Genomic DNA, 23,932 nt, shown 5'->3' with positions numbered 1-23,932 from the left:
TGGAACTCTGGTTTCAGGCTCTGAGTTGCAGTCACATCGCTTCCCCTGCTCTTGAGTGTCTGTAATGACTTTTCAACGGTTTCCAGCCCAGACCCATTTATCGAGGTCGTGTGGTGATTATCTCGTATCTCGCTCAGTAGGAGGTTTTGTTCCTATCACTCCTCATTCCTTCTTGATGCCCTCATCCTGACCCCCGGAAGATTATGGGCTACCCCGGTGCATTCCTCGAAGTCCTGTCACTCATTCTTAAATTCTTAACATGGTACACTTAAGTGGATTGGACATGGTGACCTGGGCAACTGACGTAAAATTTTCTGTGTATATATCTTGTCAGAATAAATAATTCCTGCCTGTAGGTTTATTTATAGTGGGGAGTTTCAGTTCTGGAGTTTTACAGTAGACTTTAGGCCAACACACCAGGTTTTAGGTACCAATCCATTTCATTGTTCAGGTGTGCTTTCCCCTCCAGATTTCTCAGCATTCCTTAAGATTTGGGAATATTCTTGGTGGTCTGCCAACTCTCTGAACACACAGTATAGAAAGGGCTAAGCAAACTGATCAGTGTTTGCATGTCCGGACTTGTCTCTTATTTCCTTGTTGCCCTGCCCTCAGTGCTTCCTCAGCAATGAATTATTTAGAAGGATGCAGTTGGGGACTAAAATAACATCTGTCGTAGCAGATTGAGAGTGCTGTAAACAGGACATAAACTTTAGCCTTATGATGACAACTTTTCACCAGTTTTTCATCCTAAACTAGTGATTCTTAGGGGAGAAACTTGGGTCTGGTGCTTAAATATTTCCACCCGAGTCTTACTCAGGAACCAGAGGAAGCCACTTTCGTGGTTAACAAACCACTGTTGCAGCTAAAGTTCATGTCAGAGGTTTAGTCAATTCCAGTTCTTCCTTTCTTAGTAGCAAATCTTATTCAAAATACAGATTGAAAATGTCACTTACTGAGGGAATCCATTTTGTAACTATAACCTCCAGTGCAACGTACATTATCATATAAATGCATGTCATATCAAATATATTAAAACGTTTTATATAAGCAGTGACCTGTTAACACTGCCCTTTAAACATTAGTGATTTGCCTTTCTCCAAGCTCTCCCACGTCTCTCTGCCTGACACTCGTTTGCTGTGACCTTCTTGGCTCAGGAACAGAAGAATTCCTGCTATGTAATTATCTGTCCAGAATAACGTATCTCTTTCAGGAAGTGGGGCTAGAGTTACGGAGATTTCGCACAGCTGAGTGACTCTGGATTAAGGTTTTTTGTAGCCATTTCTTTTTATGGACCTTTTTATGATTATCCGATCTCGTGATTAGTTTTTCATTTTATTCCGAATAGACTCCATTGAACTAAAGGAGATTTACACCAGGTTGGTGTTTATAAGCTTGCATAAATGTGCTATAAACCATTTTGTGACCGTCGTCTTACACAAAATGAAATGAGTGAAAATGCACATTAACTGGACCAATTGTGTTTTTCTGTTCTTTTAACATCTTAAGTCGATTTTCTGTAACCCCCCCCCCCCCCCCCCCCCCCTTCCCCCACCAATCCAAAATCATTTCACCTCTGACTCACACTGGCCTCCTATTCTAAACCATCCGACTTGGTGTATCCAGCGGTCCTTTTACACACTTTTGATCAATGTACAAGAGGATGTCTTCAACGTCAGACTCAAAGACTCAGTGGAACAGCCAGAGAAAGGGACTAATGAAAGGAACGGGTAATGAATCTGTGTGGATAAGGGGGTCGCTGTAAAAGGGGCCGATGCGCCTCCTTTGTGCAGCAATTAGATAAATTAACCCGAGGTCAGAGAGAACGCCGAGGCAGCGAGAGCCTGCGCTCTAAGCGAGTCTAAATCTTTTATGAATCCTCCTTTGAACTCCAACAGCGCTCCAGGAACCCGGGACCTCACTGCTCTGCGGGAACCCTTTGATAGTTTCTTTTTATTTTTTTTATTTTAATTTGTTAGTGCAGCAAATGAAATTAAGCCCAAATGTGCTTTCAAATTGTTTATTTATATATCCAGAATTATAGCCTACTTGCCATTTTTGATTTAAAAAATTGTCCAAGATATAAACTGTGCTGTCAGTAACAGTTACTGTTTTTACAGGTTTAAGGTAGATTTGCTAGTTCTGTCTGTACTATAGGGATCACTATATTCCATATGCTATTGTCAGTGTGAAACTGAAAATCTAGTGCCTTGACAGCTTGAAAGTTGGATCACACCACCCCGTATAGCTGATTTGCCAGTTCCCAGATTGCCACATTTTCCCATGTTTTGCCATCCTCAATTCGTCATCAAGCTGCTCTTCAAATATTCCACAGGAAGTGTTTATTTTTTATGGTTCTCCTTTAATGGAAAGGCTTGTGTTCTCGCTGCGAGTGGAATTAGGATAGAGAACAGGAGGATGAACTGGAATGAATCTCTGCATGAGAGAAGATTTTTCCTGTGTGATGACTAGAACTTTCCAGAGGGTTGGACCTGCCATGGTTAAACAAGACTGGAATATACACCACCAGACCCACAGTGGTTTAGGTGTTTATCGAAGCATAATCTCCAACAAATAAATAAAGAAATAAATAAATAAGTCTGCAGTCTACTATCAAATTTATTTGCTTAATTCCTTTAATTTTATTCCTTTTATTCCTTTATTCCTTAATCCCACTTTCTCTCACACACACATACACACACAGGCATTTTACCAGTTTTTGGGAGGTGGGAGGAATGGGAGATCGAGACAGAAAATCACACGGACGCAGGGAGAACATGCGAAACGCCGCACAGACAGTAACTCAAGCTCAGGAATGAACCGGGGATCCTGGAGATCTGAGTTGGCAAGGCTACCCGCTCTTCTACATTTCCGCCCCCGAGTGAATTTTGTCTGAACGTGGTGACATTTGTTACCTTTATTTATTATAACGATTTGAGAGACATGTCATGAAAAATCTTTAACTTTGGTATGAGTATTTATCATCATTTTTAGTGATATATTCTCGAATCCTCAGTATCAACTGAGTCAAATGGTGCGGTAATAAAATGGTGCGGTAATAAAATGGTGCATATAACTCATGATATATGAGTAGTGCACTTGGTAGTCGACTCAAATGCCTGGATGCAACTGTACACCAATTCTAGGATTCTGTTTAGTTTTCCAGATGGTTTGCAGATCCAACCTCACTGCAAGGTCAGCAGGGATTGTACTGATGGACTGTTTGAGTATGCGTGCACTGTGTGGGATTTTGCTTAAGCCAAGAGGAATTGGTTGCTCACTGCAAAATGAATAGCTCTAGGAATCTGATAAGAACCCCAAAAATCACCCAGCTGTGGACTGTCACATTTTAAATGCAGTCTATTTTTCCCTCCAAGTGCTTGCTAGATGTGTGAAAACACAATAAGTATGGCTTCTTTGGAGTTGTTTAGTTAATGGAAATTAGTGGTTAATGGTTAATTAATGCTTCAAGGATGTGTAGAGATACTAACAGTGGTTGGATGTTATCGGCGTATTTATCATTTAACCACTGAAATGACAAATTACAGAAGAAGCAATGAATTAGACAATCAATAAACCATATGGCCCTTGATTGGGTGTATGGGATATGAGCATAATAGAAGGCAGAAGTCATTACTATCTGAGAAAGAGAGAATGATCTAGTGTGTTTGTCCGCGCCGTGTGTGTATGTCGGCTGCCACGCCGATAACATACACTTTCAGTGCTTTCTTTCGAGACGGACATTCCTTCAGCTTGATCTCGTGTTCTTAGCAACGCGGAGCTCTCTGTGAGGGATTAAAGACACTGCCATCCTCCTACACACACACACACACACACACACACACGGCAAACACACACAGGCTCAGCGTCAGTACATCTTGAAAGAACAGCCCGTGGCATAAACGCACCCCATCTCATTGTTTTTGAGAATACAATTTAACTCTAAGTGTACTGGAATGTTCAGTTGGTTCAGTTTGTCACACATTACCCACAGTGCAATACGACTACTTGCTAATAGTGGTGCCAGTGAGATTTAGTCCTTGCTTCATATCTACGTGTTGAGAGCGATGCAGCGGCGCTTTAGTCCTTCACTCTGCCAGCTCCTTTATCTGCCAGCTCCTTTACCGCTTCATTTATCTGTACAGTCTGCTCAAACAGATCATGCTAATACCATCACCTATGCCATTAGGTTCATCATCTCATAGATCTCTAACTAGCTCTAAGCCGTAAACGAGTCTTAGCCGTATCTAAACTGCTTTGTATAGCTGCGTTGCATATTGAAACTTAGACAACATTGGAAATTGGTGAAGGAGAAAAGAAGCTATTGATTTTTTTTCTCCTATTAAACACCATTGTAACTGTTCTAGCAATAATAATATTCCCCTGTGACATTAGAAAGGGAGACAATGCTAACTTAACATGCCGATAACAAAAATGCAGCATCAACCAACAAATTAGCACCAGAATTGCTAAAACCACAGAAATATTTCAATATAAACATATGTTTCAGGGTAGAGTTTTCCTTTAACGTGGTGTGCATAACACAGTGTGATGTTGCTTGAGCTCGGTGATGGTTTTTTTTTTTTTCTTTTCCTAGTGCTTCTCCAGAGATGGGAAAAAATGTATGAGGGAACCAGATGGTGTGGAGCGCAGTGGGTCATGACACTCTGAAGCTCATGCAGTCTCTCTCAGACAAAACATGTTTCCATCTGGCTCACAAATTTTAGGTGGATTTCTGAAAAAGTCACAGGCAAAAGAGATTACTGATGATGAACTGCCATTATGTGGAATACACTGAAGCGAAAAGCTGTCGCTTGGAAACTGGGAAATAATGATTGAGATTGATGATTTAGCTAGCTAGCACATAGCTAATTAATATGAACCAATGGGAATGATGTAAGGGCCAAATGACGAAGGAAACGTGAATTGTTGACAATATCAACATTTTCCTTAGATGTTTTGGTAAATGAATAAGAAAAGATGCCATATAGTGAAAATTACGCTTAGTATCAAAAGCTAACCAATCAATCATCAAGAATGTCAACACATCTGAGGAAAGTGTTGTTAAATTACTTGAAAAATTCTTTATAGTACTGAAAATGATGTCCTCTTCTACCTGGTTGTGCCACACAAACCTAGACACCTGAGAAATATGATCTTAAAGGATAAAATAGCTAATCACTGAGGCTGACGATTTAGCTAGCTAGAATGCTACCATTAAATCTTTAATACAATCAATATAAAGGCAGAATGACTGGAATTTACCTCAGATGTGAGGGTAAAGGACTAAGAAAAGTCTGTGCATAGTTACAGTTAGACTTCAATTACGCTTAGCCATGAATGCTAACCAAACCTCCCTGTGGCCCGTGTATGTGTGTGTTTTCCTTTAGTATGGGAAATTAAAGGCACAGAGACATTGAAAATCGAACAAAACAATGAAGAATATCAGCATTTCCATCAGAGGTGATGGTAAATCACTAAGAAAAGACAATTGCATTATAATACTTAGCATTGAATGCTAACCAAACCTACATGAAGCACTTGCATGTTTTTTCCTTAAATGCGAGTAATGTGAAGAGAAAAAGACCATGGAAACCAGACACAATAATTAAAATTTTCAACATTTACCTCAGATGTGATGGTAAGTCACTAAGAAAAGTGTCTGTGTTACTACAGTTACGCTGTAATTACAGTTAGCATTGAAGGCTAACGAAACATCCATGTATTTTTAGATTTTTTTTTTAATGGGGGCAGTGTAAGGGTACGGAGACAGTGGGAACCACACAATCGTTAAGAAGCTCAACATTTACCTCAGATGTGATGGTCAATCACTAAGGAAAGTGGCTGTGTAGCTACAATTACACTGTAATTACAATTAGCATTGAAGGCTAACCAAACATCCATGTATTTTATTTATTTATTTATTTTATTATGTGGGCAGTGTAAGGGTACAGAGGCAGTTTTAACCACACAATCATTAAGGCTGGTAAATCACTGATAAGAGTGGCTTTGTATCTACAAATACTCTGTAATTAAACTTAGCATTGATTGCTAATCAAACCTTTTTTTTTTTTTTTTTTTTTTTAATGAGCACTATAAGGGAACAGAGACAGTGGAACCCAGACAAAATAATCAAGAATATCAACATTTACCTCAGCTAAAAGATTCTGTACACCTATTATTACACTGTAATTACACTTAGCGTGGACTGCACAGTAAACTTTCACAAAATTTCAACTTGTGCTGAACACGAGTGGATTACTTTTTCCAGCAACTCTATATCTATATATTCAGCTATTCTTCCAGTTCAACATTTCTGCCTTTTTTTTAGATTGTAGATTTACTATCACAGTTTTCTTGTTTTAGTTCCTGTGCCTGTAACACAATTGTTCAGAAGTGTGTCTGTGTGTGTGTGAAGATCCCAAACTGAAACTGCTACACTGCAGTGTTCTGTAGCAGAGCCATTTTTATTTTCTGGCCTCTGTTCCTGGCCCAGCATGGCCAGTGAGTTCCTCAGGCTGTCCCAGTGACCCAGCATGCCCCTGCTGGGTGTGCTGTGGATCACCCTCTGCAGGGGTCATGACCTCTCAGCCCTCTCTCTCCTCCACTTGGCTCACTCCCATGGCTTTTAATTAAGAGATCTCAGAGCCTGCAGCTCTCTCCATATTACCCCTTCACTGCCACGTCTCAAACAGCTGTTTTTTTTTTAACAGCTGAGGAAAAACAAAATGTACTCTGCATTATGGGTAAACTGAGGATGAAAGTGACAAAATGGTGCTCTTGCAGTGTATCGCTTTTCAAAGAGGGTTTATGAGGCAGACAAAACCACATGTATTGTTTTAAAGAAGTCGAAGCAACTAATGGGAAAATGGAGGCCTGTTTGAATACATCAGCAGCTTTGGCTTGGATTTACATTTGTTCTTTTGCAGCTGTTTGTCTACAATCCAGTGTAGAGCTATTAAAAAAGCACAGAGTGATAGAAGTAAGGATGCTCTGTTTCCAGTTTTTTTTTTCTCGATATAATGCTGATATCAGAGCATATGTTACTGGTTATTGATGGTTGCCAGGGTTTCAGTGTTAGCGTTTGGCTAATGCATAGCTACCTAGCCTACTACTTGTTTCCACCCTTGGCCTGAATAATCGAATCCACACAGGGCTTTTTTGGATGCCCAGCATGTCATAGTGCAGAAATACCTGCAAACGAGGTGGAGTTTTCCTTCACAAAGAGTTTTAGTCATGGTGGCTCTCGTGAAGCGTGCAGTTTTTGCTATGCTTTTAGTGCAAACACTTGCGCAACAAAAGTAAGATAAGTACAGTGCTTCAGTCCCATGAAATCTGATAAGACATGCTGTCTCCTCCAGTGACCACGACAAGTCTTTCACCACCATCACCAAACTTGAAAAAGTTAAACCAATCGTGTTACACAGCACATGAGCCTATTGCTTCCACAGCTGATGCGGACCGCATCACGGTTGGTTTCAAGTGAGCTTCAAGACCATATTTTTCAAGAAAACCAAGGATGGATTCTCTTGACTGTTCCCGGCTTTGAAAAAAGCTTTCACATTTGCAAAAGAAATGCAAGTTTGAAAACGACCTTAGACTGCACAAGTGAATTAGCTTTATTTCTCTGAGATCTCAGATTAATCAGGGCCACCACCGGCTCAGAAACAAGTGTGCTGTGGTTGTAGAATAGTTGAAACCATGAATAAACACCACAGCTAGAAAGTGCTAGTCCTCAACAGCTGTACAACCACAAGACCAACATGCGATATACTTAGAAGAAACATCCACGAGCAACACGCTGTCATCAAACTGGAAACCGACCGTTTCTGGTGTAATGAAAAGTCGAGTGCAGTAGAGTGCATCTTGAGTTTGCATTCAGTGCCAGTTTTCGGATGAAGTTGCCATCCACACTCGCTAGTCTTTTGAAAATTTTTTTTTTTTGCTTCCCTCCGCTTGATGCAAGCGCTCCATTTTGGATTCATCACAACAACTTGTGGCTTCTGATATCAGGCTTTGGTTACAAGTGGTTTCTAAATAGCAGCTAAACTGTAAGCATCAGCATTTTGCGAAGCTCATGGTGTGCAGGTTGTGGTCTTCAAGGTTTATGGTTTCAAGACAGTTCTGAGAATTTTTACTGTTTATCTTGGTACAAGATCCTGTCTAGCATTAGAGGGTTTCCTCTTCGAGACACTCATCTGATGTGTATATTAGTTTTTAATTGCTTCTTGCCACCACAGTGTGACAATCTGTTGTTATTTTAGAGCAAGATTTAGTGTCTAGGTGCATTGTCAAAGCAAAATAAATACAGTGGGCTCCTATGCATTAACATTTTTAATGATTTTGCGTTTATATTTAACAGTTAACAAACAGCTTACATTTACATGTGAAAGTCTTCAGCTTTGGCTTTCCAAGCTGAATGATCCCATGTGCTGGTTTTTGGCCTTGAAGACTCTTTATTTTGGAGCTTTGTCATCACCCACAGTTTCTCAGCGTGGAGTTTCCAGTGAATTGGTGCAGAAAAAATCTTGGTCACCCACCTAAAGCATTTTTTTTTTCATCAGTTATCAATAAGCTGACACAAGATTTTCTATTTTCTCCATTATACATGCTCAGGGGTGGAGAAGTTACTAGCCCAAGTGCCTGGGATAAGCAGATTATGTGTCTTGACTTTCTGTTCAATAGGCTGCTGATGTAGCTGTTTTCACCCACCACCTACAAAATATAACTACTTTACTCCCGATGCTTTGTGTCTACTCATAAATAGATTTTTTAAAAAGTGTTATTTAACAAAGAAAGATGCATCATTTTTGATATTGTAAAGCTTTCTGTGAGGTGACGTTTGTTTGTTAATTATGGAAGGAGTCTCCAGTGTCGGTGCTTCGTAACAGTCAGAGGTAGGTTTTCCACCACAGGAAAGTCTTCGGGACAGAGGAGGCTATGCTTTCTAATTTCTTGGTAACATGACAAGCTGTGCTGTTTTGTCTTATCAACTTAAAGAGAGAAAAAAAGAGAGAGGCTGGTGAGGGAACGACTGTTTATAGCCGCTATAACATAAGTCAGCTTGTTTTGAAGACGTTTCACATCATAAAGTGCTATATATGGACTAAATAACGACTGATTGTTAAATTGCTTAGTGTATGTTTCTGTGTTAACAGTTATAAAATAAAATTGAAGAAAGTAAGATTTTAAATTTAGTGATATTCTCATTTCCTAAAATGTAATTAGTTTGAGTTTAATGTCAGAATTGTCTTATTAAGAATGATAAATGCTGTTTGGAATCTAATTTTACAGAAGAATACTTGGAGGACTCAGAATTTTGGACCAGAGTGTAGTAATTACTGACCAACACAGTAGATAATTAATTACCTTGGTTCACCCTTGAACTGTTTTGACCCACAGTTGGGGTTTTACGCTGCAGGAGAGAGAGCTGGGGAGAGAGAGAGAGAGAGAGAGAGAGAGGGAGAGAGAGAGAGAGAGAGATATCTTGAAGATAATTTATCTCGTCCTAGTTTCTAGGTGTTTGTGTAGTTTTTCAACAAGTATGCAATAGTGCTATCTGAACATCCCTTAAATCATTTTTCTTCTAAACACACTAACATATATCTTGGGCTGGGTAATATTATGATATAATATCGATATCACGTTAAATTGTGTCATAATATCCTTTTCTGGCACATCAGGGCTACTGCAGTATTTATTTATTTATTTATTTTTGTATCTCTTTAGTGGGGCTGGACAATATGAGGATTTTTTATCGACATTGTGATAAATTATTTCATGATACTTGCAATATCTCAGAAAAGTGTATTGTGATATATTTTTATAATGTTTATTGTTTTTGTTTTCTAATATTTACAAGCTCTGACTGAAAGCTGCTATTTGTGAACCATACATATCATGATGCATATCGTGTATTGTAGAAATGTCTTCACGTATCGTGATGTTTTTGTCGTATCGTCCATCTCTGTGCTCGTTTCAATTGACATTCATTGTATTTAAATGTAGATTTATTCATTTAGGCGCGTTTTGTTCATCAGGGTTTGTAGTCAGGAGTGTGAGTAGTCGCAGCCTTAGTATTGTGTAATGGTAATGTATGAATGTCACACACTCGGGTAGGGAAAAGTCCTCTGACCTCCTGTGTTCACTCAGCTTATTGAAAAAGCTCAGTGTAATGGACGTGTGAGGGTTTGAAAAGGATTTTTTTCCCCTCTCGCTCTCTCTCTCTCGTTCAGAAAAGAGGCATTATGGGATATGGGTGAAGTGGATTCCAGCTGAGATACTTTATATTTAGAGGGAGAGAGATGGAAAGGGGGAGAGAGAGCGAGAGAGCGAGATGGAGAAAGAGAGAGACAGAGATGGAGAGGCAATCTGTGACTGTCTCTCTGTCTCTCTCTCTCTCTCTGTCTCTCTCTGTCTCTCTCTCTGTCTGTCTCTCTCTGTCTCTCTCTCTGTCTGTCTCTCTCTCTCTCTCTCTCTCTCTCTGACTCAGTATATCCGTCTCTTTTTCTCCATGTCTCTATCTCTCTTTTTTTTTTTTTTTACTTTTTTATTTCTCCCTGTCTCAGTCTGTGCGTCTCGCTCTGTGTCCCTCTCGTTCTCTCTTTGTGTGTCTTTGTCTTCCTTTCTTTCTGTCTGTGTGTCTGTCTCTGTCTCTTTCTGTGTCTGTCTCTCTGTCTTGCTCTGTCTCTCATTCTGTCTCTATTTCTCTCTCTCGCTCTCTTTCTCTCCCTGTCTCTCTCTCTCTCTCTCTTTCTCTCTCCTCTGAGTCTTTAATTTATATGAGCTGCTTGTGTCTATCAATGTTTTCTAGAGGAAGAGAACTGCTTAAAGGCTTCTCATCTTGTTCTCAGTCTCGGTCACTCTGATCAGTTTAGCTTTTTTTTTTTTTTTTTTTTTTTTTCCCCTCCCTCCGACTCATCAGCTCATCACTGCGCCTGCCAGGTCTGAGACTGACATCATTACAGTATTCTGCTCTGTGCTCAGCCTCGTGCCTCGCTCGTAAAGCGTCTGCCGGGAGAATAAATGGAAATGAAAGCAGAAAGCTTTCTGCGATCAAATTTAAAGCATCTCTGTCTCCCTAATGCCAGCGCAGAAGTGGTTTAGAAGTGGTTACTGAGTGATTTGGGAGCAGTTTTCGTTCCTTAAATTGGAGCTGAGCAATTTAAAACAGATTGTTTTTCCTCATTCGAGCCTAATTTTATTTCCAGCCATGCAATCTGTAAAGTTTTCCATTTAAAAATTGATGATACATTAAGCGAATAAAATGTGAGACATTACACAGACGAAGATGTCTGAAACTTGAAAGCGATAAATAAAAATGTATATATTAAGACTTTATTGTTTTGATGTTTAAAATGTGCTTCTTTCACAAGTTTCGCAATAAAGCTACAGAAGAACTGTTGCTAATGCGTAATGTAAGCCTGTCTCACCCAAAAGCTTTCTGGAAATTTCTGCCAGTTCTTCAGTGATGCCACAGACTCAGTGATGTGGTTTAGGACATTAGGACAACTCTTACAGCAGAGCAGCTGCAAAGCAAATCACAAGTTTATACAATACTAATTCAATTGTTCTAATATGTTATCACTTCTGTAGTAACAACTCATACACAGAGACTTGTATGATACATGTGCCACATAATTTAAACAAAAATGGTGTTATTTAACAAAGGAAAACGTGTAAAAGTTTTCTGTAAGAACACATTTATTTAACATTTATGTCTCCAGTGTCAGCACTTTGTAAGTTTTCCACCTTGGGAAAGTCTTCACAACAGGAGTTTACACTATGCAGGTTTTCCCCTCTCCTCTTCTCAGTAGTATGCTACTGGCAAGCTGTTTCTTTTTTGTAATTTCTTTTTATTACTAACTTTGAGACAGAAAAAAAAGAGTGTGCGATGAGGGAATGACTGTTATACTGTTTCTAACTTCTGTTGTGTAAGTGATAACATTAAGTGTACCTGTAAATGGATAAAAAGTATAAAATGACATTCTTTAATTAATAAAAAGTGTAATCGTCAGCAAAGTGGTGTAGTGTAGTCATTTTGAGATGCGCTGTTCTAAGAAAATACTCATGGAAGGAGTCTCCAGTTTTTTTGTAAGTTTTCAGGACAGAGGAAAGTAATCGTCAGCAAAGTGCTGTGGTGTAAGAGGAAGAAAACACTTCGAGATGTCCCGTTATAAGAAAATACTTAGTTTATGGAAGGAGTCTCCAGTGTTAGTACACTCTCCAGGACAGAAACGTTTTCAGGCCAGAGGAGTTTACACTTTTTACAGTTTCTCAGTAACGTGACAAGCTGAATTTTTCGTAAACAAAAACTTGTTTCACAATGTTGAAAGTTGCCAGAATTGGATAAAACATAACGTTACTTTTTTGTTATTAAAAAGAATGCAAGCATTGGTAAAGTGTTGTGGTATAATTTCAGTGCTAATAGTAACTTCGCTCCATCACACCACCCTGTTGTTGATTATTTTCTTAAAACAGCACAATCTCAAGCGTGTTAATCCTTACTTCAGAAGGCTATACTACAACATTGTTAACTTAGTGAGGTTGTTTGAAGCAAGAAGATAAAGATGAGAGAGATGTCCAATAAAAATAAAGAAGTGAATGTCACATGACAAACATGTCGTGGCTGATGGGTTCCATTTGCTCAAAGTGGAAATGTCATTTTTCACCAGAGTATCCCTTTCTAACCCATTCTAGCGTTCGAACACATTGAATATTCTGTTTGTCCCACCATTTCAAATCTATAGATCTGTACGCACGTCAGTGGGATTGTTGGAAATGGTTCGAATGTCACACACAGCTCATGGAATCGTTGTTATTGTGTGTCGGAAATCAATCATCCTGGCGATTTCTCCCACACAGCCCTCGTGTCATGTGGGCTTTAAATCTGCCATTGACCTGCAGTTATACACCATGTAATTAGTGTATGAATGTGTCGCAGTGGCTGTGGCATGATAATTGAAATGTCATCCTTCTGGTGTGTGTTTTGTCAGGTTTATATTTGTTGACATGGCGGTGGGTGGTTCTACAGAGCGAGTGTGTGTCTGTCTTTAGTGCTGGTGTGGTTTCTTTTTTTCTTGTTCTAATTACATGGTCATTGCAAATAGTGTGTGTGTGTGTGTGTGTGTGTGTGTGTGTGTGTGTGAGAAGCGGTTGTTGCCAAGTGAGCCTTCATCTCCTATAATCTGATTTATGCCAGTCTGATGGTTACTACGGCAACAATGCCAACGTATAAACACAGCAGCCGAACATGTGCATTCTAATTATACGCAAGAGGGATAAGTTCATACGACATCAACGCAAAGTAGGGTTTAGCAGAAGTGTTCAGGTAGCACTTTCCATATAAAGTCCTTGTTCATAAACTATTAGCATTCAGTTTAATTGAATAACGTTTCCACGACTACATCCCTTGTGGATATCAAACCGAAGCTTTCTTTCTGTACAGCCATAGTATAGAAAGTTCACTCGAGTTATTGAAAAGGCTCAGTAGAACGGATACATGAGAGTTTAGAAAGGTTTTTCCTCTCACCAGTCATGAAAGAGGGATTATGGGATACGACTGTAAATGATTTCAGCTGTGGTACAAATGCTGGTGTGTCAGCTTGTCTAAACGGGGTGTCCAAACTTTCCGTTACGCATGTAATGGATGGAGAAAAATGATCATTGGCTGTAGGATATCTGTAATAATAAAAAATAAGCCAAATTATGAATAAGAGATGAATGAAGGAAAGCTGTATTTGAAAAATATTTAAAAGCTGTTCAGGAAGCTAGAAAGGGAGAAAGGGCTCAAATAGTAAAAACAAACTTACTTGCATATATACTTAGCTACTTACTTGTTTACCTGCTTATTTACATACTTACTTAGTTATTTATTTATTAATTGCCTTAATTAATTACTTACATGTATATTTAGCTGCTACTTCATTTACCTGCTTATGTACATACTTAGTTATTTATCCATTTACCTACTTACTCACTTACAAACTTACTTAATTACTTACTTACATATGAAGTTACTTAGGTTTTTAATGACTTATTTACTTAACCTATTTACTTACATACTTAATTACTGACCTACATATTAAATTACTTAATTGTTTACTTGCCTGTTATGTTGAAACATACTTAGTTACTTATTTATTTACTTAATTTACTTACATTACTTACTTACATATATGATTACTTACTTATAATCCTTATTTATTACTTACATAATTACATAGTTATATAATTATGCTATATATATATATATATATATATATATATATATATATATATATATATATATATAGCATAATTATATAACTATGTAATTATGTAAGTACATATTACATCACTTTATGGCTGACAATACAGATTTTAAGGAGCCCAAATTCATGAACATGAACTCAAACTAATTTAAAGTTTGCTGTTTGGCAGTTCGTGAGAAGATCTAGGAAGTCTTTCAAGATCTCACGGCTGGATCTGATTTCTAATCTAGACGTGATAAGATTATAAATCAATTCTTTTTTTTTGTGTGTGCAGGTTTTTTTAAAAAATGATTTCTACAGTCTACATCATGAATTTTATAGTATAACTTTCTGCTCATACAATACAATATTAATCCTTTTCATTCACTACAAAAAATAATGTATTTCCAAAAAAGCTGTCAACATTTCAGGATTTATATATATATATATATATATATATATATATATATATAGGATTAATATTGTATTGTATGAGCAGAAAGTTATACTATAAAATTCATGATGTAGACTGTAGAAATCATTTTTAAAAAAAACCTGCACACAAAAAAAAAAGAATTGATTTATAATCTTATCACGTCTAGATTAGAAATCAGATCCAGCCGTGAGATCTTGAAAGACTTCCTAGACCTTCTCACGAACTGCCAAACAGCAAACTTTAAATTAGTTTGAGTTCATGTTCATGAATTTGGGCTCCTTAAAATCTGTATTGTCAGCCATAAAGTGATGTAATATGTACTCGAAACCAGGAAGTACCACGATCTAGAACATTCTTTGTGTAGTTTTCAGCATTTCTTCAAGTCGGCCTACGATGTAACATGAGGTGGAAGTGGAAGTGTCAGCTGCACACCATTACCTGCTGTGTGTGTGTGTGTGTGTGTGTGTGTGTGTGTGCACAGACTTGCAGAGGTGCCGAGTTGTGATGCATTAGCTTTTCTCAGAGACTCGGTGCAACTTGACCTGCGCGTCTGATGAAGGCAGCTTTCAGTGCTGCATGTGAGAAAGCTCGGTGTGTGTGCAGCGCTGCCAGCAAACCCTGCGGCTCCTTCAACACCGATCCTCACTGATGAGGAGGAACACGTACGGGTGGGCGAGTGGGGCCAAAAAAATCCCAATGATTGTAAGATTTTGCTTAGTTTGAATTTGAACAAACAAGAAGCACCAAAAAGCCAGTGAGAATATGAACAACAGACCCATACGAATGACTTGTTGACTTTTTTTTTTCATTCATTGACATGTTGCCATTGACATTTTGCTACATTACCCAAAATGCCTTTCAACTACCTGCAGTGGGATTTAGCCCTTGATTCATCTCTGCTTAAAGAGAGTGATGCAATGGCACTTCAGTCTTTTAGTCTGTCCAGCTCTTTCACTTCCTCATCTGTACACTCTGCTCAAACGGATCAGCTTCCAAAGCTTCACCTTCCATGCTAATACCTCCGTCAACGCCATATAGCAATATTACACATACAATAGCGATACTTGATATTTTCTGAAATGCTGCATATGACAGTGTTTTTTTTTTTTAAAAAAAAAAAAAAGGATTTAACACCTTCTCACCTGCTCAACGTAAAAGTATGATACCCAAAGCACACGATAGAAGATTTATTGTAATGTGATTTCTCATGATATTGAAATCAGCTCATCTTTAGGACAGGGGTAGGAATGTTTCCCTTCATTTCTTCTTGATTAGAGATGGTGAGACGGAGATGAGGAAAAAGCCTGAGAGGAGGAGGTGGAGGAGGTGGAGGAACCTAGACAGACAGGCCTCAGCATTGGAACAGTGAAGGAATGTTCAATTAGGAATTCCAAAAAGCCTCTCAAGCCAAGTGCTGACAGAGCCGCTCAAAATTTTTTTTTTTTTTCCTCCTCGAAATAAATGAACGGCCCAGGGTTGTCGAGGTCACGTCTGTGTGTAGCGTCTCGGTTCGTGTGTAGGTGTTACTGCACTTTAAAACACTCCAAACACTCTGCGCTTTCGTTTATTACACCTAGTTTTACATGCATACTTTATTTCGTACAGTAGCTCCTAATAAAATCCGCTCTAATGCCTGTGGCCGCACGTGACCTCGCGTCGGAGCACCGGGTTCACACAGCACCCAGTGGAACTGACTGAAAGGATTTCTGAGTGCAAGACAGCGGAAACACAGTTGTTCTGCTGTTCCCCTGTTATCAGTTTAGATCAGTGAGCGAAGCCAACTCCTGACTGTTAGAGTCAATGAGGGCGACGGGGCAGTAAATGTGTGTCTGAGAGTGTAAAGGATAGTTCAGTGCACCGTATTGTTATAGGATTGCCATAGTTTTTAATAAGAGTGTAGGATATAGATATAGATTATTCTGTATTCCGGACGTGGACAAATCATAAATTCAGTAGCTAGCACCAGTTCTAAATACTTGGGATAAAAAGCATAAAACTATCATAATTAAAACTAAAAAGTATGACAAGCTAATTATAAGCAAGTAAATAAGCATGTACTTGAAGAAATATGAACACTTGAACAGCGGTGATTTTATGTTTGATGATGGTGTGTGCACCCTTGACAAATAATCCTGTTTACTCCCATTGTCATAATAATATATAATGTATATATAATGTTTTTTGCGTCCTCGACAAATAACGGTGTTTGTGTCTGTGACTGTGTATTAATCATGTTCGCTCCCTCAACAGATACTCGTGTTTAAGCTCTCGAAGAAATAATCGTGTTTACACCCTCAACAAATTAATCGTGTGTGTGGCCCTCAGGAAAATGATCGTGTTTATGCTTTCTACAAATAATCGTGTTCACTTTCTCGACTAATAAACATGTTCGCACCGTCGTGTTTAATCCCTCAAAAAAAAATATATATATATATATATATATATATATATATATATATATATATATATATATATATATATATATATAGTTTGTGTTCTCAACAAACAAATAATTGTGTTGACACCCTCCACAGTTTCTTATGTTTAAGCCCTTGGAAAGATAATTGTGTTTATGCTTTCAACTAATAATTCTGTTCAGATCCTTGACTAATAATCGTGATTGTGCAGTCAACAGATACTCGTGTTCAAGCCCTCAAAAAGAATAACAGTGCTTGTGCGATTGAAAAATAATCATGTTCGTGAAAATGGATAAAAGTACGACAATTTCTGTAATTTCTGTTCTAAGAAATTAACTTCAGGGTTGTAACAGTGACTCCGCTGCATCACCCCACCCTCCCCGCCCGTCGTTGATTATTTTCCTATAACAGCATGCCACCAGATGTTTTCTTCCTTCCGTAACTGCATGCTAAAGCTTACTACATGGATGCTAAAAGAAATATCCGAGTATAAAACCCACCATGAATGACTTATAATTGAAGCTTTCACTGTATTTCTGTAGCACCTCTATGAATGAAAAAGAAAAATGAGTTGCTTAGTGAGAATCTCACCATCTAGAGATAGTTGCTGGCTTTTTAATGCACGCTGATGGTAATCGTTACCGGTCTGCACTTGTTTTTGAATTGAATGGTGGAAACTCGGAGCACTTGTTTCTCCGTGCTGGTTGTTTAACAGCTTGGCTTGTATTCTGCCTCTATTGTAGTTCTTTTGGATAAGAGTTTCCGGAGAATCAATAAACACGTCTTCTTTTTTCTTTCTAGGTATGACTACAAAGAAATGTTGCACAACTCCACGTTTTGTCTGGTGCCTAGAGGACGCCGTCTGGGCTCCTTCCGCTTCCTCGAGGCTTTACAGGTGAAGTTCGTTTTGTCTCAGCTCAGTTCATGATTGTTTTATAGGGAAAAATGCGTTATATGGAATACGTCATTTACAAAACTTCCAAGATCACCCACTGTCTCAGCAGAGGACAGTCATTTCGTCCAGGTTTATTTTTATTTTTTAAACATTTTTTATTGTAATTTGTAATGTTTTGTATTTTTTGATGTTATTTCATTTCACTGAATTTATTTGGTGATGTTTTCAGACGCAGAAAGGCCAGGCCTGAATCTGATAGGCTTAGAGGCCACACCTCTTTCACTGGGATTGACAGGAACAGAGGCCACGCCTCCTTCACTGTTATTCGACTTCCTGATTTTAAAAAACAAATTAGCAAATGTGTGAAATAAATCACATATTTTTTTGTATGGATACAAAATCATTTTCTGGGACTCATTTGCGTGTATTACGATGCGATACAGTGCGAGTGTAAGATGTTACAGTCATCCTCCATGCTAATCTGATTTTCTAGTCACACACATCCATGTGTTATGCGTAGAGTATGTGCACTGGTGCATTTTTTTCGTTATTTGAAAGCTTTGCATGTGTAAGTGAGCGAATGCAGCAGTGTTAGCGCACTGTGACTGTAACAGTGTGTATTTCAGCAGATCTGGTTAATGACGCTGAAGGGATTAGGGCGAGGGAGCAGCAGCCAATCACACACTGGCATCCTGCTTAACAGATTAGCGGCAGGACACGGACACACACGTGCACACACACACATAAAACCAAAGCACAAACCTTGTTAAACATTGCCTCTTGTTATTCCACGTCGAGGACGGTTTAGTACATGCATATAGGGGATCGTTTCAGAGCGGCCCATTTGCAGTTATTGCTGCCATTGCGGGACGCCATAAATGACACCTTCGTACAACACGCCGTGACTCCATTTTTGTTATTGCCAATCCACAGTACACTCCAATTACACACAGCTGGAACTAGTCAGTTTAAAAAAAAAAAAGAAAAGAAAGAAAGAAAAGGATGCAATAACTGAAGATAGTCATTTCAGGATGTAATTGGAATGATAAATTGTAATCATTTCCTAACCTTTTATTACAGCTTTTTATATCATCACAATATTGTGTTTTTTTTTTTTTTTTTTTTTTTAAATGATCGGTGGAAGCATGTTAACGCATTTTAATGGACAGAGCAGCAGTTTTGTCCTGCATGTCTTTCACAGTTAATGGAATAGTCTGGCATAGTGTGCATTTTTTCCCCAAATAGACACCAAATGGCTAATGCTACCAAGTAACGCAAGTCTGTTTCACCCTAAATGTCAAACACACACCCATCTGCCTGCTTTCTGCATCAGAAAAGATAGAGAAACGACATAATTTCATTTTTTAAAAATCATTTTGTGAAAATTGTTTACAAAGTTTTAAGGCAGACTAGTGTATCATCTACATCACTTTCAAATTTGTACTACATTTCATTTTCAAACTTTGAGAGGCGGGGCCTAAAGCGTGAAGTGATGCCTCATCATTCAGGTTGTTCAAAATGGCCGCCTCTGTGTTATTACAGCATTTAGCTACACAGTGAAGATTTGTGTAAGAAATAAAACACTTCAAGGTGTGCTGTTAAAGGAAAATAATCAACAACAGGGTAGTGCGATGCAGCTCACGCCACTGTTACCACCACGAAGTTGATTATTTTTCATTAACAGCGTGTCGTGAAGTTTTATTCCTCTTATACTACAGAAGTTTGCTGTTTCATATTAATTAAAGAACATCAAGTGAATGTTTATTCATTTATTGTTACATTTAACGTGTGAACAAGTTCGCTTCGGTTATCACTTATGTTATAGAAGCTGTAAACATTCGTTCCATCACGAGCCTCTCTCTTTATGTTAATAAGACAAAAAAAATGTAGCTGTCGTGTTACTGAGCAGCGGATTTTTAATTTCAAAAGGGAGAGAAAAGAGAGACTGGTGAGGGAATGACTGTTTATAACTGCTATGTCGTATTTGATAACCGGACCTAACTTGTTTTGTGGATGTTCCACAGCATTTAAATATAACTATAAGTAGATAAAAAATGTGTGACGTGTCATTCTTTGATAAATAAAATCTTAATTTTTGGGAAATTGCTGTGGTATAAAAAGAATAAAACACTTTAGGACTTGGTGTTATTGGAAAATTATCATCTTTGGGGTGGTAACCTGTAACTTCTCTTCGTCACCCTGTTATTGAAATAGTAATAGGTGATTATTTTCCCATAACAACACACCCTGAAGTGTATTACTGGTTATCAGCTTTAGTCTCGTGTAGACATGAGTCAGCATCGGCATCTGCTTCGGCTGCCATTTTAACCTCGCAGTTGCGATCCATCAGGAAGCGTTTTGTCGAAATGAAACCCCGGTGTTTCTTGTGCGACACTGCTGCATGGACAACACCACGTGCCGTATTGTTATTTTACGCTCTACCTCTGTACGAGCACATTTACAGAAGGTGTCAGCTGCTGGATGATCACACTGTTATTCTCGCTATAGCCGGAGGCAAGAGCTTTAACACACCGATGTCCTGCTGGGTTTCCTGTCTCTCTGTCTCACTGTTTCTCACTCCCCCCTCTGTGCCACCACTGATCTTTATCTCAGCTCCATTTCTCTCCGCTATGATTGAAACACAGCGGTTGAGAGACAGAACAGTGCTTTTTGCCATCATCTCAAACCGAGCTGTGTTTTTCAAACTTTCAATCCTCGATGCTCACTTTTGTTTTGTCCAAAGTAACTTGCCCAATGGCACAAATTCAGAAATGCTCCCTTCCTAGAGTAGTAACTGTATTTTGTGTGATGAGTATATCATACAAACAATTATAGATGTAATGTACTGCAACACGTGTGTGTGTGTGTGTGTGTGTGTGTGTGTGTAGGCCGCCTGTGTTCCTGTCGTGCTCAGTAATGGCTGGGAGCTCCCTTTCTCCGAGGTCATTGACTGGAACACGGCTGCCGTCATCGGCGATGAGAGGCTGCTTTTACAGGTACGTGCATCACACCAGCAACTTCCACAGTGTGTTTACACGATTGATACGGTGAAGTTTCCTGTGAGGAGATACGTATTTAGTATTAAGGAGTGTCAGCGCTTTGAAACCGTCAGCGGTGAAGTTGTATCTTTACGTTTTCTGACATCTTCAGAACGCCTAACAGAAGCTACCTTGTTTCCTGATGTTCCAAAACATCAAACATGACTATGAACGGATACAAAGTATGATGTGTCATATTTTAATCAATAAAAAAATTTTGCTGACAGATTGGTGAATAAAACGTGGTTTAGGACACGTTGTTATTGGAAATGAATCCATTGGTGGTCACAGTACCTCTGTTGTTTTTCTATAACAATCAACATGGGCCTAGCTGCAGAACCAAAAGTCCAGGGGGTGGAGCTGGACCTGATCCAACTCCTCCCTTAACCCCCACAACGCTATACAACACAGAACAGCACACTTACCCAGCCTGAAACACATCGAGTTGTCTCCACCTCCTGGACTTTTGGCTTGACTCCGCCCAGGTAGGAGGAGCTAGATCAGGTAAGACTCCACCCCATGGACTTTTTGTTCTGCAGCGAGGTGTACTTTATTCCTTACTTAAAGATTTTGAGGTCGAGAAGGTTTAACAGTGAGTTTGGAAAAAGTCTGATTTTATTATGAGGAAAAGGGAAAGAACTCTGTCGTGACACTGTGTTAGACATTGTGTCGGGGCTTATTTATGTTCATTTTTGAGGCACATTTATTTCCGGTCAGTATATCCGTCCCCATTACAAAGAGCCATTCAGTTTTTGGAGTATCGCAGCATCCTTGAGTTTATCCAATACATATTTTAAGCTTGTGTATTGCTTTGAAATAAGTGCTCATTTAAACCTGTTACTTTCCTCTTTCCTTACCTAAAACAGTTCTCTCTGCTTTCCTTACTTGCTTTGCTGTCTAATTGTCATGCCATGGAATATTTTCACCCACTGATACCACTGCTAGCTAAAAGCCCTGGAGAGGATTTTCCGAACAAGCCGCAGCGCAATTGAAATGCTGGAACCAAACCTGAGTCTCCTGTGTGCAGCTTAGGGCCAAAGGAAACAGCGGGGTTAGAAGAGTGACAGGTTCTGTCTGAGCCGAGTTGCACGTTTGCGCATTTAATACGCCTCTGACTGCACTCGCTGTCCCAGTGCCATTACAGCTGAATACATTTCTGTAATTGCCTGGTGACTGGTGTGTTATAGCAGCGATCACATCTTCAAAACTGTCAGCTGTGAGTCCATTCTGAATCCATCAGCCTTATATAACCGAATTATTTCGCTGTCAACATAAAAAAAAAAAAAGCTAAAGTAAAGACAAATATCAAGTTGTTTAATGAGAGCACACTTCTTTTAGCTGTCACGCTGACTTCCATTAAGAAAACAGAAAAATGTGGGCATGCACAGATTTCTCAATACATTCAGATTTCTTTATGCAAAATTTCTCTACACTTAAAACACTTAAAATCATCAACCAATCAAAATGGGTTATAGGTAATTAAAACAATGATTATTACATGAAAATGTTGTGTTAAGGTCTAATTCAATTACAAATTAAAAACAGTGCATCAAAGGTTTACAGAAATGTCCATGCTTGAATGCAGTCTAGTTTTTAAAAGGGAAAAAGTAAATTACTAAAACTTATAGACTCTTTTTTTTGTTGTTGTTGTTGTTTTAAACATGGTTTCACACTTGCAAATTTGTTTTAAAAAAAACGTATGAAGTTTAGGGTTTGGATGGTTTTGTATTTAAAAAAAAAAAAAAAAAAAAAAAAAAAAAACTTAATTCACACAAACAACCACATTATTCTCCTTTCCTTGAATTTGTATTTCTTATTAATCTTTTTTTTTCTCCATTAGAGTGTGGCGTCATCCGGATTTGAACTCGTGATCTCCTTTTCTGTTGCGACAATCAGTAGTTTTTTGTTCCCGAACTTTAAAATGTTAACTGTAGATGATTCAAATGAATCTGTATCATACTTTCAGTGGTCTACTTAGGTTCAAGTTGACATTATTTATGATTATGTAATAATTTTTTGTGCCTTTTGACCCAAAGAGACTCCATTTTGATAATTATGTATCTTCTGTAAATATTAACCCATTAATTTCCCAGAAGTCGTTTTTCAGGTCCCGATGTAGCAAGCTCACTTAATGCTAAATAATTTATAGTAGCTCCTGAGTAATATGCTTTACAGTTCAAAGGGTTTATGCATTTTTAATATTGTCTTATTTCTTAAAACAAATCATTTATTGTAGTGAAACATCACATAGACTATAGATCTTACTATTAGAGCTACAAATGGTAATTTGCCAAATAGAGAAGCAGAATGGGAAAAAAAATTCACCCTACGACTCAACAAGCCTAGAGGAAACAATGTCTATTTATAATAAACCATGAGAAGTTCTTGTTCCTCCATACAGTATGCATCTTTTTATTTTTAAACCAGTCATGCTTATTTTTGCTGCAGATTCCCTCCACCATCCGCTCCATCCACCAGGATAAGATCCTTTCCCTCCGGCAGCAGACACAGTTTCTCTGGGAGGCGTACTTTTCCTCCGTAGAGAAGATCGTACTCACTACACTAGAGGTACAGTAACACCCTCTTCCCCTCTAGAGTTAGCCCTCATGATCGATGAACATCCTTCACTGCAGTTAAGACATGCCCTCATTAAATTTTAATGTTCCTCGAGTAGTAATGGCTCCATACAGGTCTGTAACAAACAGACGATAGGCTCCTCTGCTTCTTCCCACTCGACTCAGCCTGAGACGTGGCGTACTCGCTGTTGTGTGCTCGATTAATCACTGAGTTGAGCTATTCCTGAAGGAGCTCTGGTTTCATGCACTTCTCTGGAGGAAGTGTCCAGGGGCCTGCTGGGTAAGAGACACCCAGGGCTGGCCGTCGCGCAGGGATTTATAGCCGAGAAATGGAACAGGAGT

General features: G+C 38.7%; 1 protein-coding gene across 2 annotated transcripts in view; it reads left to right on the top strand.

Moving 5' to 3' along the window:
- ext1a (exostosin glycosyltransferase 1a) overlaps window positions 1–23,932 on the top strand; it is a 56,065-nt gene that overhangs the window by 23,534 nt on the left and 8,599 nt on the right. For both annotated transcript variants that reach the window (XM_026924253.3, XM_026924252.3), the window contains exons 2-4: window positions 17,883–17,976; window positions 20,865–20,972; window positions 23,463–23,582. In XM_026924253.3, coding sequence (XP_026780054.3) covers window positions 17,883–17,976; window positions 20,865–20,972; window positions 23,463–23,582 — 322 coding nt within the window. The remainder of the gene's footprint in view (window positions 1–17,882; window positions 17,977–20,864; window positions 20,973–23,462; window positions 23,583–23,932) is intronic.

Source organism: Pangasianodon hypophthalmus, chromosome 22 (assembly GCF_027358585.1).
Source record: "Pangasianodon hypophthalmus isolate fPanHyp1 chromosome 22, fPanHyp1.pri, whole genome shotgun sequence".
NCBI classification, from domain to species: domain Eukaryota; kingdom Metazoa; phylum Chordata; class Actinopteri; order Siluriformes; family Pangasiidae; genus Pangasianodon; species Pangasianodon hypophthalmus.
Note: the sequence above shows the minus strand (reverse complement) of the source record. Positions and strands in the feature narration are given on the sequence as shown.